Here is a 15,146-nt window from a genome sequence, read left to right as displayed (position 1 = left end):
CTATCTTAGACTTCAGACCGATGAGTGGACAAGAACCGAAATTGTTAGCTCAAGTTCATCACAGGAACCGTTCAACGCCCGAGTGTCTAGAAGTTGAAAATAGCAGAATTACTACCCTGACTAGGGCTCATCATAACCGTAGAATCGCAAAAGCAAGCTCAGCCATAACGTCTATCCGGAACCATAACACATCATCGCCTTCTATCATTACATGCAAGCACCGCCGTCAATACCAATCACCTTGCCGTTGATCCACTCGCCGTCTTGAGAAGCCAGGAAGCAGACAACACGGGCCACGTCGATAGGCAGACCGACACGATGAATAGGAGACCAACCAGCCGCATACTATTCGCGTTAGCTGGGATCTTTCGCACAGATAGGTAGTGGTTCTTACCTCGTCGACTTCCTCATCGTTGAGCTTGTCACCACCAGGGATGTACTCGCGGCACACGGCATGGTACATGTCCGTCTTGATGCCACCGGGGGCAACGCAATTGACTGTGCACTTCTTGTCGCCAAAATCTACTCCTGTCAGCTCGCGCGTAACAGAAGATAGATGGAACAGAACCTACCGACGGCCAAGCAGCGCACAAATGTTTCAATGGCACCCTTGCTGCCGGAGTAGACAGCGTGACGAGGCACCATCTTCGCCTGACCAGTGATGGAGCCCATCATGATCAGACGGCCGCCGACCTCCAAGTTCTTGTAGGCTTCACGGGCAACAAAGAACTGGCCGCGGGTGTTGATATTGAAGACGCGGTCAAACTCCTCTGGAGTGACATCCTTGACATGGCCGAACGATACAACACCGCTATTGGACACAACAATGTCGATCTTACCAAAGATCTTCTTGGCCTCCTCAAACATGCGCACAATCTGGTCAACGTCCGACACGTTTGCCTTGACGGACGCTGCATCTGACCCGTTTTTCTTGATTTGGTTGACCACCTCCTGCGCTGTCGCTTCACTGTTGGCATAGTTGATAATCACCTTGGCACCGCGGCGGCCCAGCTCGAGGGCAATTTCGCGACCAATGCCACGGCCTGCACTGATCAGCATGCTGCACAGTTACGGTAGCATAGGAGGACCGGCTCGTTGACCATATTTGTGTAACCAGAGCAAGATCATGGGCAATCGGACATTAGTTGGGGTAAAATATTGTCCCGTCCTGCCGCCCACTAATCGATCTTTTTTGCAGGGCCAAAAACAGAACCAAATTGTACGTACCAGCACCAGTCACGAGTGCAACCTTGCCCGCCAGCGAGGCGGCTCCGAGGCCAAGAGGCCCGGGAATCTCGTCGTACTTGCCAGCCGGCTTACCAGCAACGCTCGACATTTTGGTTATAGTGTTGTTGAGTTGGATGGATGTTCCGTTTGCCGAAGACGATGTAAAAGAAGAAGAAGCTTCTTTGAGAGACTGCTGTGGTTGCTCAGCTGGAAACGTCTCGGAGCTGGTGTCGGAGCTTTTTGAGGAGAAGAAACAGAGGAGACGGCGGAAGAGGTTCACCACTTTCATGTGCTGGATCCGTACTGGGCAGGCTCAACGGGGCGTTAGATGGCTTTGGGAAAGTTTGAGGTTGATGGTGGATCTTTCCCATTTATCTTTGTGATCCCCTGGCGGATATTTCACAGCCTTAGCAAGTTGGAAAGTTCAGTTTCCCATGTCATGGGGATGGACCCCAACGCCCGTCGGACATAGTTGGAGGAATGCCGGTCAACACCCACGGACTCGACTGCGGCGTCCCGAGGCTTGGCATATTAATTCTCGATTTCAGTTAGCGATGCATGACTTGCGGAAACTCCGGTATCTTGGGAAGGAAACATACCATAGATGCCCCTTGCCTATTTGCAGCACGGCATGCATCTGTTTGGAGAGGGGGAGGGGGTGTAACACGATGATGCCCCGCTGCTGCTGATTTTGTTTGCTCGGAGACATGTTGGATGTCCGCTGGCAATGTCCATACCAGTCGATGCTGCCAGCCATCTAGCACAGCTCCGGGTTGTGATTTTTACCGACTCGGACCGGACATGGACGACCCCATAGAGAAGCGACTTCTCGGGTTCTCATGCTGTACCCCCTTTGGTTCACATAATGCCTATGGGACAAACTCTCTTCCTTCTCCCTGGTACCAGAAGGAAGGATAAGCTGCTATGATGAAAGAACTCGCGAGCGGAACAAGTGGTAGAGTCAGCAACGTGCTCATCACGAGGGTAAAGCGTAGGCCAGGTTACACCGAGTAAGATCTCTCTTGCACGCGGCCTCGCCTTTTGGGCCGTTTTCATCGTCTGGGTTCGAGTTTGCCGGCCCTCTGCGTCATGTCTGAATGGTCATCGGCATGCTGCAGCAACATTATTGTCATTTTCAATTCCGGTTATGTTTAGCACGCCACGTTTTATGTTGACTATGTTTCTCCGGGCTTGATCCGAGATGTGTTCACTTGTTTTCCGCTCATAGGACCCAATATCTAATTTTCTCCCTATAAGTAGACCATTGCAGCCCTTCATCTGCGACATAGATGACGGCTGGCAACATTTATTGCGACACTGCCTCGTTACTCCATCTCTTTGGATGGTATAACCCATTTCACCTTTAACATTACTGTTACTGTTAGCATTGGGGAATAGTTATGTCACGAGGTCACAAGTGCTCCAGCTGTCTACTCACCTTTGTCCTCTCATGGCGCTTATTGGAAGATCTTCGCAAAAAACGTTGCTTTCCTTGATCGTGAACCAACGTTGACCCTGGCTGGACTTCAGGCTGAGCGCAATATCGAACAGCGTGGCTTGAGACGTCCACGTTGCATTATCTAAAGAATCTGGGGTCCCAAGTTTTAATTAGGAAACATGACTAGAAGTTGGGCTGTCAGTCACAGCATTCTCCGGCCGCCATTCTTGCTCCCTGTTCTGATCAGCCCTCCAGACAGAAACCAGTCTAACATCTATATTCCTATCGGAGTTCAGTATCCTTGTCTGCTGCCCATCGATTATGAACACCACTAACGGTAAATCCATGGCCCGGGTTGGTTCGAATCTTAGTCCACGCGGCGTTCTTGCGGCCGTTTTCGTGATCACTTTTAAAGTTTCGGCTCTTCAATTTTCCCGGTTAAACTTCACACCTAAGTGCTGCCATTATTGACCGGCATGCATCCTTCCCAGCCGTTAGACGCGGTGACCTGCATCATGGCCAAAGTGCACAAGATCATTCGAGATCTAGGACCATCCGATCATGTAAGCGCCCGCAATACTTAGATCACGATCTCTGTGCATGGGCGTGCCCAATCCAAACATGACTGGCTAGACATGCATAGCACCATCTCTTCGTGTTTACGTGGGAAGCAAGACATATGATCCGTCACAGTCAAAAAGCACCCCAGGGAAAATCTCACACAACACCTCTGGTTATCCGAAAGCAGGCAGGTAAGCGAGGACAAGGGTCTGTGCCAATGCTACCCTGTCACAAGCTGGCCTCATCATACATAGCTTCTTGCAGGTTTACTCAACATCCTCTGTACTCTGACCTGTTCCAAGTTAGTGACATATAGTTAGCGGGCACTGGTGATGCTGAATCGGCGGGCTAAGAGACGGGGAAAAGCGGAAGAGCCGCTACCCCCAACCCGGAAAGCTGGTCGTCCAACGTCACGGAACCGGAAGCCATTCCGAGAACCGGCAGCAAGGGACAGGGGTCAACGGAAAGCTTGGTTTTTGCGGCTGCACGCTAACAACGTCCGCCGGGCAAGGGTCGGGTTGAGAAAAAATAGCGACGGAAAAAATGTGTAAAAATGTGTTGAGAAGGTTGACTCTCAGTCCGAAGACCGGGACTGTGAAGAGGACAGCTCGACTGCGCCAGCGCAGCTTCCTATCATTTCAGCAACCTTAAGACGGCTTGGACTGCCCACTTGACCCCCGAGGCTTTGTATTGCATCCTTCGTGTCGAACGTTGCAACATTATCAGCGAATCGCGCAAACCAAACTATAGGTAAACCTATCAAGCATCATTATCACCAATATGGGCAGTACAGTGGTCTTCCCAAACGTAATAACCCCGCATGCCAATGCCACCTATGCCGAATGGACGCGGCTCCAGGACCGCCTGCGCTCCGGTTCCCCGGTGGTCGTCAATGGCCATGACCTGACCATCGCCGACGTGGTGGCCGTCTCTATGTGGGTGACAAAACCCTAACCACTCGCCCAGTAGAGCACTCAAACTGACCCTCACAGGCGCGGCGTTCCGGCCCAGTTGACGTCCGACCCGATCAGACAGCAAGAGATCCTGAAAAGCGTTAACTTCCTGCAGCATGAGCTCGAGCTGGGCCAAGTCGTCTATGGCGTTAACACCGGGTTTGGCGGCAGCGCCGACACGCGCACGCAAAACTTTGAGCGCTTGCAGGATGCAGCCATCCAGCATCTCAATGTCGGCATCTTGCTGAAAGCCGACAAGAGAGACCCTGAAGATGAAGGGGACGTCAAGGATAACCAGCTGCTGCGCAGCCACGCGTTGCCTGTTCCTGTCGTTAGGGCGTCGATGCTCATCAGGTGCAATTCCCTGATGAGAGGTCATTCCGCGGTTCGTGTCAGTGTGATCGAATCTGTCATGAAGTTGTTGGCGCTGGATATGACGCCAGTGGTGCCCCTGCGCGGAAGCATCTCCTCATCGGGCGACCTCTCAACGCTTTCATACATCGCCGGCGCTATTGAGGGCAACCCGGATATCTACGTCCGGATCGGCGGCAAGGAACCTAACGGCCGGCCCAAGGTCATCCCTGCCAGCGAGACCCTCGAGATAGCCGGTATCAGGCCAGTTCGCCTTCAGGCCAAGGAAGGCCTGGGTATCACCAACGGCACGGCGCCCAGTTGCGCAGTTGCCTGTCTCGCGATACACGAGGCCAACCAGTTGGCGCTCCTCGTGCAGGTGCTGACCGCGATGGGCACTGAAGCTCTTGACGGCACTATCAACAACTACGACCCCTTTATTTCTCAGGTCCGGCCACACTCTGGCCAGACAGAGGTCGCACATAACATCTACAACTTTTTGCGAGACTCAAAACTCTGTCCCTCCGACGAGGCGTCCTCCAAGCATCGCGTTGGCTTAGCCCAGGACCGGTACCCCTTACGAACCGCACCCCAATGGATCGGTCCCCAGCTCGAGGACTTGCGGCTGGCCACGCGCCAGGTCGAGATCGAGCTGAACTCCACCACTGATAACCCTCTCATCGATGCTCATGGCTTGCGCGTCCATCATGGAGGGAACTTCCAGGCCATGGCTATCACCTCGGCGATGGAGAAGACCATGACTGCGCTGCAGAACCTCGGCAGACTCCTCTTCACCCAGTGCACGGAACTGATCAACAACGCGACCAATAAGGGCCTGCCGCCGAACTTGTCTGCTGACGACCCCTCGGCATCGTTCACAGCCAAGGGATTCGACGTCAACATGGCTGCATATGCCGCCGAGTTGGCCTACCTTGCTCGTCCGGTCTCGTCGCACGTTCAGATTGCTGAAATGGCCAACCAGAGTGTCAACTCCATGGCACTCGTCGCAGGGCGCTATGCCCTTGAGGCAGTTGAACTTGTCTCGTTGATGGCAGCCACATATCTCTATGTGCTGTGTCAGGCATTAGATCTGCGGTGTTTGGGCCGGGAATTTGCTCTGCTGGTACCGGCAGCGCTGAAGTCTGCTTTGCAGAAGCTTGTAGACGGCATCGAGGTCAAGGATGAGCTCCTCAATAAGGTCAGCCACGCCATCATGCAAAAGTGGGATCGTCTGGCGCATAAGGACTTGCCGGACCGGAGTCGCTTGGCTGTGGGCGAGGCCATCGCCGAATTGCTCGAAATACTCAACGGTTACGAGTTGACGACGTCCGCAATCCGTGAGTTCCGCTCTGAGGCTGCCTCGGCGCTGCAGCAGTGCTATCGCGCTGTGAGATCATCCTTCTTCACGCACCCTACAACCACGCGCTGGGTCAGCCCCTTGACGGCGGCCGTGTGGAAATGGGTGCGTGAAGAACTGAAGGTGCCGATGAATCGGGGTGTCGAGGACCATCCGCCTTTATTGGTCAGAAGGTGGAAATCCGGGGAGGATATTGGGCTAAAGAATGAAGAGGAGGTGAAGGTCAGGAGCAGGATCCTGGGGAGCTTAGCGGGGGAGATCTACGAGGGTTTAAGGCGGGGAGAGCTGATGGAGAAAGTTATGAAATGGGGGGAGAAAGTGGAGTTGTGGGTGTAGGAATGAGTGGGGGTACGTCCGGGGTAAAATGGGGCGTGTGTTGTGGGGGAGAAAAGGGTTAAGGTGGGGGGAGGGAAGGACTATTCAGCACAAGACAAAGCATGTCTCTGTGCTCGGTACTGTTTCGAAGAGCATCTCGATTTTTTCTGTATTACTAGCAGTATGTCACAAGCACTCCATTCAGCGGAACTTGGAATAGATGGTTGGTTGGCTTCTCCATTCCCCTTTTACCCCTGAGCAAAAGAACAGGAAATGCCGCCTTGTCAGAACATGAAGTCAGGAAGCACATCTCCTAAACAATCTCCCATGACTAAACTTCTAGCGACATTATAAGGCAGAGAGATACCCAAGGTATGCACAAGTTTATATGAGGCAAAGCGATCATCAGCATGCCCCTGCTAATACGCACCGCGACAATGACCCATCGAACTAAGGGAACATGCTTGGAGATATCCGAATAAGCGATAACTACCGAGTATTGAGCAGTTTAAAAACCACAACCACAAATGCACCGACAAGCCACAAACCTCTAAACGAACTGTTTTGTATAACGGCCAGACAATTCCAAAGCTTATTCGAAGATTCAAGATTGTTAATGTCAATTCAAGCTCTTATGAAACACACTGAAACTCCAACTGTAAAGGCGCAGTAATCACTCTTTCAATTTCGAACCTTCACCCACAATCCCTTACACAACGCCTTCTTAGCTCTTTGTACCAGCGGCTCCCAACTCACCACCAACGGGTCAATCCCCTAGTCCAGCTGGAAGCCATCCTGGCAAGCTCTGCCTGACGACAATGCCGTCTGTTGGCTCCTTTCCCGTTCTCTTCCATAACAGGAGCCTCCTCGACGGTAACAATCTCCCAACCCAGCTCTTGAGTCTCTTGTGCGGCCGAGTCAGTCTTTAACTGCTCGGCAGTGGGGTGGGCACATGATTTGGAGAAGTGGTTGGGTACGTAGCGTGCCATGATGTCCTCCTCGCTATCGCTCACTTCAGGGCCGTGTGCCACTGAAGGGTGGGCCCGGCAGGATAACAGGGAATTCTGAGGGAAGGGTTGGAATGATGGTGGGGACGATGGGGGTATTGGCGGCGTCTTTCAGGTCCTCAAGGTTCACTGTATGATGTTAGACTTCTACGAAGACATGATAAGAATACAGACTTTCAATGTGGATCATTCACCCTTGTTTGTCGCGCAGTGATCATCAGGTATCTCTCCGTTAGTATTATCCTCTTGGTTTGCCGTGGGCTGGATGTCATCCGTGGTTGCTGGCGATAGGCTGAGGGCAGAAGTATTTTCCTCCACAGCTAAGTCAATTTTCGAAGATAGGAGAGACACTGAGGTCGCCGGGGTGGTGACTGGAGAAGACTGATGACAGGGAGTAAACTGGCGTCGTAGAGAGTCCTGTTTGTTAGCCTCGTTGCCGTTTCCCATTGACTCCTCACTATCTGCTCCTGGGCCTGGAGAGGACTCTGTCAGTGTGGGGTTTAATGGGAACTGCTCCTGTTCATTAGTTTTCTGGCTGGTCTGGGTTTGCTCAGTTACGGGGGCCAGGGCGACTTGGGTGGCATCTACGCTGGCGTTATCTGACTTCAGAGTGTTATAATCAGAAAGCTTCAGGCTGTCACGAGGCCGGGCAAAGTTAGCATCAGAGCCAACATCCTTGTTGCTATCATTCACAGTCAAGTCCTGTGGATTACCCTCGCCAGGATGGTACCGAGCGTAGCCCAAGATCACGCACCTGGTCATCGAATCGACGTCCGAAACATCCGTGGTGCTCCCCTCAGATCTAGCATCGTGCCAGTCAGGCTCCATAGTGAAGCTACCAGTCGAGCTACGTGCAGGGGTTAAGGTCTGCTGCGGCTGCACGACCTGCCGCTGTGTCTGTACACGTTGACCCTGCTGAGACTCAGAAGAATGGTTGGTTATCCCCGTAGTCGAGGAGCGAGAGACCATGGAGCGGTACTCTTCCAGCCTTGGAGAGGCTCGTTGAACAGCCCACTGCAGCCTGGAGAATAAAGGGTTATGGGCCTGGACGCTTGAGGTGGGCCACAGGGTTGTTGGAGCAGCTGGCGAGAGAGCAGGGGAGGGAGCAGGGACAAGTGAATGAGACGGTACTGGTTGATGGGGAGAAGAAGAGCAAGAGTTGGACTGGGAGTCTGATCTGGCCTTGAAATTTGGGAAAGCTGGAATTGGCCTGGTGGTCGCTTGCCAGTCGGCAAGACAAAAGGTGACACGGGGAATCAAATCTGGTCCAAAGGTTAGCTGGCACAGTACTGGGAGATATTACTCACGTGTTAGAGTGTGGACTAAGAACATGAAGCTAGTGTATATTCTCCTAATTCTGATTTCTTTTTCTTGTAAAAAGGCCCAAAAACCAGTTCAGGAGAAGCGCATGCTGCCAGAGTCAACCACGTCAAACATTAAAGCATGACTTACCATCAATGACCTTCAACACAGCCTGAAAAAACTGCACACGCAGCTGCGCACTTGGTATGTGGTGTGACCACGGCGTCCATGCAGAACCACGATCAATGGTGTCCCATAGGTACGAGTCCTGCCTGGCATAGTGACGGACCAGGTTTCGCAGGTCTCCTGGCATTCGCACAAATTGCATCGCATCGTCAACGGTCACCCGTGCGGCCCGCCTTATATCAAGGGGAGTGGACACCAGCCGTGAGGGACGGCCTGGCCCTGCAATGCGGATCTGCCCCTCTATTTGAAAGGAACATATGTTAACTTCGAGCATGGAAATAATATGACTGAAGAGATTCCTGATGCTTCGGAGAGGAAGGTAGCCGGCTGGCTGTGAGCTCGCAGGCTTACTACTTGCCTTGCAAGGGCCGATTGAAGAGGTCAAGGGGCAAAGGGCTCCGGTGCCAGTGTAGGTTGGATGATTCTATATTTTGTGCTGCTAGGGTTAGATTTGAAAAGGCCCCTGGTATTTGGCTAGGGCACGTACAATATCGCAATGGTGTCCAAGGAAAGGGCATACCAGCTTGGCGAAGTCTGCGAGCAAAGAGATTATGTAACAAACGGGAAATGGACTGTTAATTTTGTACGCTGCTTAGAACTTTCCCCGTAGGAATAGTGTAGGAGTGGATTAGCGATCAAGACTACTTCCAAGGAAGCACCCCGATTCTATATTCTGGATCTAGCATTCATAGTGTCAAAATTTTTGGATACATATAATATCTTGATAACAGGTCACTGTTAACATACACTTGTAAGTTTCCCTCCTTAGTGTAAGAAGTTGCTAGCCTGGCTGTAAAAGAGTTTAAGAATAGGGTCCCTTCAGATTAAGGTAAAATGCCGTCCTGCTCTCTATCAGCTAAGTCGTGTATCATCTTTATAACTGTAAATAAACGAACGTAAGTCATTAAGCAACTATACTAATCACATGATCCTTTATTGAGACAAAGTATAAACTAAGAAAGCACTTCTTAACCCTCTCCTCTTTACTCATGAGTTGGTGGATTATGAACAAATCTAAATATAAAAGAACTAATCCAAACATAGTACAGCCATCCGGCTTTTTATGTACAAAAACATTAAGATCGATAAACAAGTGTTTTTCTTAAATGTTGATAGGCACAATAAAGGAGTTTTCACGACAAACAACGGCTCTATCTGGGAAAGTGGCTTCCATGTTACTGACTGATCTGAGTAAAAGGGAGTTGTAACCCATCAAACTCAGATATCCGCCCACAACAATCGATCATTGGGAAGGTGTTCTACAACACCCAAGGATATTGACCCTCAACAGTGTGTGCTGTTGAAGAGGAAGGAAGGGAAGCCACAAGGTTGTATGTGATGTATATAGATACCAGGCAGGCCATCTGGCCGAAGAAGATCTCCAGTCAGCAATATTACAAACAACTGCTTACCAACTGGTGACCACAACGGCCACTTTGACTGTGTGAGGACTCTTGTCTCTAGGTCCAGAGACCTGGCATCTCTTGAACCCATCTCAGAAGGACTGTCTGGATCGTCACAGACGTACCAGTTTTTGTATCAACGTTACTTTTACTTAGTAGGGTTAGAAGGGGCCCCAATCTTATACGTACAAAGAGACACTCAAACTTCTATATATATATATACATATATATATACTCTAAATTCGGTCTTTTCTCCACTAACCGGCTTATATGAATATATAGAGCATGGTTGGACTCGGCAGACCCGTCCAGGAACAAGCCTTAGGATGGCTCCCTGTTCCGCTGTTAACTCGGTGCCCGACTCCTTTGTTGCCTCAGGCTAGCTTCACTTTATTTTTAATTCTACAAGATTTGTCCTCCTGAGCATGCATCAACCGTCGTAATGCTGGTGACTCAGTGTGTAGTAATGCTGCCTCTTTGATGATGTGGCCTTTGTGTCTTTGTTAGCCATACTAATCTATTAAGCTATGATGCTATGCGGATATAACTAAGGAGTATCCGGCATGTCTCCCCATATCTTCAATGATAGGTGCCAATTTTCAAGTGAAAAAGCAGATATGTAACACCAGTCCTCACCACCTGCGTCATCTGTGAGAGAGCAGCAGCAAACACATATCATGAGCCATGTCACAGGACTTTGATGTGGAAGCAGAGATAGAAATTAGGATGTCGTTTTCTTCAGGAACAGGAAAACATCGGATACGGAAAGAGACTGGGTGCGCTAGGGTGGAAAGGGGTGCTCACATTGGGTTACGTGTGATTGGAACCAGCAACAAGCTAGCCCGTCTAAGCCATTGATACACCAGTGATCTGATGCGAGGGAAAATGAATCGCCAAATACTCATCTCATCAATGATTTTAGCATCTAGCGTGTCCGAGAGAGTATCGGAAAACCATGTCAAGATGTCAATTGTTGAATCTTCCTTGTTCCTTTGCCCCTAAGCAGGATTGCTAGGGAATTCTTGCACATTTTGTGATCACCAAGCTCCGCTCCGAGGGCAGCATTCGGTTGCTTCCAACATTTACCATAGGCTGTGCACCAACTGCTCCATTGACTTGAGATTGGGCCATGCTACTATTTTCAAAAAGAATTTTCCTAACCCCAACTTTTCAACAGTCATGCACAACAGCATTTCCGAGTCCCTGCTTGCTTAGTGCTTGCACATAGCCTCAAAAAACAGAGCAAAAGGCCCCCACTTTCCCTGCACTAGGTGATTGTACATTCACGTACCAACTCCTTTATCCATTGTTCCCTTAAATATGCCAGAGTTTCAGGTGCTGAGCAGTGCTCATGCTCTCGTGCAGTTATTTGCCTCACAGCCTCACTTGAACACTCAGTTTCCCTCAACAATCGACACAATTACCGTTTATAATCTCCTATTTCGAATCTTGGCCTTTGAGGGGAGGATCAAATGATGGACCCCCTTTCTGCCCCGGGCTTGTCATCGGCGTGGTTTCTTTCGGCTTTCAAATATATGGATGTATGGAAGAGTATCTTGGAGCACCTGACTGCCACAATAAAGATCGTAGATCTGCTGCATGGAAGATCGACTCTCTCAGAACCACATTGCAAAGCACAGAATCCTTGCATCCTCAACTCAGATATGATGACAACTTGTTGGGAGATGCCCTTTTTGACAGACTCAGCAAATGTCAAGAGGAGCTGCACACCTTGGAGAGCTTGGTAGTGGATTTCAAAACACCAATTAAGCTGATGCTAGTCGAAGCAAGGAGCTGCCAGGTCAAGCCAAGAATCTCCTATCCATTCGATCACCAGAAGATCGAGACGTTGGAAGTCAAGATCTAAGAAGCAAACTCAGATCTTCTCTTGGTGTTACAAGCCTGGATTTGTAATCAGCCTGCTTGGCATCTTTCGCTACAAAGGAGCAAACTCCAGACGCTGACTAGACCATAATTTCTAGATCAGCGACCATGCTCAACAACGAACGGCTTTTACGTAGCGCTATTGCTCTTCAAAACAAACTTACATTACTCGCTTTTCCTCTGGAAGAAATACAAGCCACTTTAGAGAGGTCGATGTGCGTTTCATGGAACTGGAACGACCACTCCAATATTTACAACTCAAGCAGAACGTACAGAAAGAAGCACCTGGGGATAATTAACGCGGTTGATGTCGAGAAACGTATTTTGTCCACAGCCCCTTTGTAATCACAGCAAACAGCCTCTATTTCAACGGCCAGCACTTCTTTGAACAAGTGTTTTCATATTCCAAGGGCCAGGCTGCTGTCTGCTTTTGCCCTGCACGAAGGATGGGGGAACAAGTTCAACGCAGTGGAGACAGCAAAATCATGCAATGTATAAACATTAAAATAAGCAAGCAAAAAAGCAGAGAAAAGGCTCTCAAGATAAAACGAGGTTTGTACTATGCTCCTCATTATCAATAGCCACGTGAGTTAACATTGAGATCTTGAAGGACGCCACTTGAAAGTGTTGTATTTCGTCTATGAAGTGACTACAACTCCATACTTCGTCATTTTTCTTTTTCAAACGGACACAGCAGTCCAAGGAAAGGAGTATCCCCGACTGCCAACGCAAGGGACACCTGTAACAGGTAACTTGGTCTATTGCAGACAGGGATCGACAATGGGTCAAATGGGTTAGATGATGGCCACTGACGATGTGGGGTGCAGCGCGAAGTCAATTACTACGTGTAAATAATCTTTCTTGGTCCTCAGTGTCCTTGTGTTGGGGAGAGGAAAGCCCAAGAGAAATCCTTCATAGTGCCCGAGCAGCTCCCCTTATAAAATCCCTTTGCCTTTGTGAGTACCTCGCAGTCTCCTGCAATCTTCAGGGGTTCTCCTCAGCGTGGCAAGGCTATCTAACTCATTCTTGCCACCCCCTCATATTTTCCGGGCTCTACCAATCAGATAAGCCTTTGCCCTCCTCAGCTCTTGTGTCACTGGTGTTCTATATGTCAACTGTCAAGGATATTCTCCTTAAACTGCCATGTCCATATGACACTGAGGGAATCTGTCAAGCACAATGGGGTGCCGCAGAATAACAACGCTATACCTTCTAAGTCATACACGCATGGGGTAGATGAGCATAGCTATTGTATTACTTATTTATTTATATTTTTCGACCGTTTCACCACTGGGGGTGCTAAGTCGTGCCCACGGCGCCGGCGGGCAAGAGCTATCTGAAGCAAACCAATTACACGTGACGCCGGAGGAAATAATCCGAGTGGGAAAAAAAAACCGACGCGAAGTATTGAAGGGCTGTTATGTCACATGGTTGAGGGGAGGGAGAGGAGTTCAGGGGAACTGTGTCTGACCCTCGGGTTCGAAGGGGGGTTTGGGGGAAGAGGATCAATGTGGAGAGAGGGAGAGCCGTCACTGGGCAGGGTTCGCAGGCTGCCTTTAGAGTTCGGCCCGGGAGACTCTTGATTTAAAAAGTTGGAAGGAGGACCAGAAGGCCTTAGGGTCCATCCTTCCCGCGAATGGGTTGTCAAGGGAAACAAGAGGCCCAGTGAGCAAAACTCCGCGTAGGCCCTGGGAGGACCGAGCGCAAGGTCAATAACACCACCGCCGCGGTGTGTCGGGTCCTCGGGGTTGAGGATGTGTAGTCCCTTTGTGGAGACCCACGCTCTGACCATAACCCCTCTAGGGTTTGACCGAGCCCTGGGGTCCCAGTCGGGGTGGTGAGTGTTGAAGTCCCCTACCACCACAAAAGGGCCCGGGCCGGGTTGGAGGGAGTGGAGGGATCGCCAGGTGTTGGTGGCGTTGTCGAGGTTAAGGTGTAGATATACGTTCCTTCAGCCTTTGCCGTCTGCCTTTTTCTTACTTTTTTTTTTGCTTGTATAATCTTGCGGTAGGCGCGATGCGAAGCACATTGAAGAAACTCCGATAAGATGCCCTGGAACGGAGCTGCGATGTCCCGCCTGATCAGCAGGTGGTATAATTGGTGCAATGGCATTTTCGACACCATAGGTAAGAGTTGTTTTTGCACCAACGGCCACTTACCAACGTCTCCGCTTCCAGGGGCGACCAGTTTTGCCGTTCTATTGGTTGAGCACAGTCTCATTCGCAAGTTTGAGGACCGTTGTGGGGTGGAAATGCGTGATCACAGCCAGATGGATAGGAGTCAAAACATAGATGTTTTTCCAAAGACGGGCGCACTTTGCTTGGAGTTCAGGACACACTTATCTTCTATCATCTGTTGAATTCTGAAGGAAAAAACTGATAGGCTCATCTGCACAGCGCTTATCTCCCGTTGATCATGGAGATCGCGAGCTGAGGTGAAAATGATTTTCGTGACTCTGCGGACTCCTTATAGAACTAAGTAATCAAATCATTAGTAACTCCGCACTCACTGCGAACTCTCGACGGGTTTTGTACGTATTTATATACTTTCTACATATCTAGGCTGCCTGGAACTTGCATCGCTCTTTTTTTTGCCCATGGCAAACTTGTTGGTTTGTTGGACGTGACCACGCAGGTCCTGTTGCGGCGGCGTTGCTGTGCTCCTTGCTGTTATGTACCTTCCATTAATTCATTCCGTTTGACTCCATTTGGAAGCTCTCTTTGCCAACAACCAGAACAAAGGGGGCCGAAAACGGCCCCTTGCGCTTATATTTTTTGGGTGCCTCTAATCCAGACTTGAAGGATTTGCATCGAATCCTTACGGCTCCGTAATGCCTAGATTCTGTGTTAAAGCTTTCGGCTACAAGTCCCATGTTCTCAAGTTAGCTGTCTCACAAACTTACTTTAAGCACAACTGGGCAGACCAAGGGTGTAGGAAAGTCCTTAAGTGACGTTGCATCGACAACATCTACAGCTGGCATCTCCTCTAATCGTGGGCTTCAGTTCGTCGAATACTGCGTACGGTGCACTGTGGGTCCTAGTCATCCGTTTCTTCCAATGAGTGGCTGAGATAACGAGGAAAGCTGGCTCGAGCACAGTTCCTGTACTGTTCCATAATCGTCAAGGCAGAGAAGGCTCCAAACGCTGAATGGTAGTAGGTAAC

At 50.1% G+C, this 15,146-nt stretch overlaps 3 protein-coding genes across 3 annotated transcripts; 1 reads left to right on the top strand and 2 right to left on the bottom strand.

Annotated features, from left to right (window-relative positions):
- Positions 1–207: 207 nt before the first annotated feature.
- On the bottom strand, positions 208–1,336 carry CTHT_0020210 (uncharacterized protein; the record flags this gene model as incomplete). Its single annotated transcript, XM_006692436.1, has 4 exons — positions 208–345; positions 395–522; positions 573–1,043; positions 1,228–1,336. 4 exons carry the CDS (start codon positions 1,334–1,336, stop codon positions 208–210), a joined length of 846 nt encoding a protein of 281 aa, XP_006692499.1.
- Positions 1,337–4,006: 2,670 nt separating this feature from the next.
- Positions 4,007–6,223, top strand: CTHT_0020200 (putative phenylalanine protein; the record flags this gene model as incomplete). The annotated part of the gene is made up of 2 exons (XM_006692435.1): positions 4,007–4,161; positions 4,219–6,223. The coding sequence occupies 2 exons, from the start codon at positions 4,007–4,009 to the stop codon at positions 6,221–6,223; spliced, it is 2,160 nt and encodes a 719-aa protein (XP_006692498.1).
- Positions 6,224–7,216: 993 nt separating this feature from the next.
- CTHT_0020190 (uncharacterized protein) lies at positions 7,217–8,839 on the bottom strand (the record flags this gene model as incomplete). The annotated part of the gene is made up of 3 exons (XM_006692434.1): positions 7,217–7,338; positions 7,404–8,471; positions 8,662–8,839. 3 exons carry the CDS (start codon positions 8,837–8,839, stop codon positions 7,217–7,219), a joined length of 1,368 nt encoding a protein of 455 aa, XP_006692497.1.
- Positions 8,840–15,146: the final 6,307 nt, after the last annotated feature.

The sequence above is a fragment of the Thermochaetoides thermophila genome, assembly GCF_000221225.1.
Source record: "Thermochaetoides thermophila DSM 1495 unplaced genomic scaffold scf7180000011815, whole genome shotgun sequence".
In the NCBI taxonomy this organism is placed as follows: domain Eukaryota; kingdom Fungi; phylum Ascomycota; class Sordariomycetes; order Sordariales; family Chaetomiaceae; genus Thermochaetoides; species Thermochaetoides thermophila.
The sequence above is the reverse complement of the archived record's forward strand: the minus strand, read 5'-3'. Positions and strand labels throughout refer to the sequence as shown.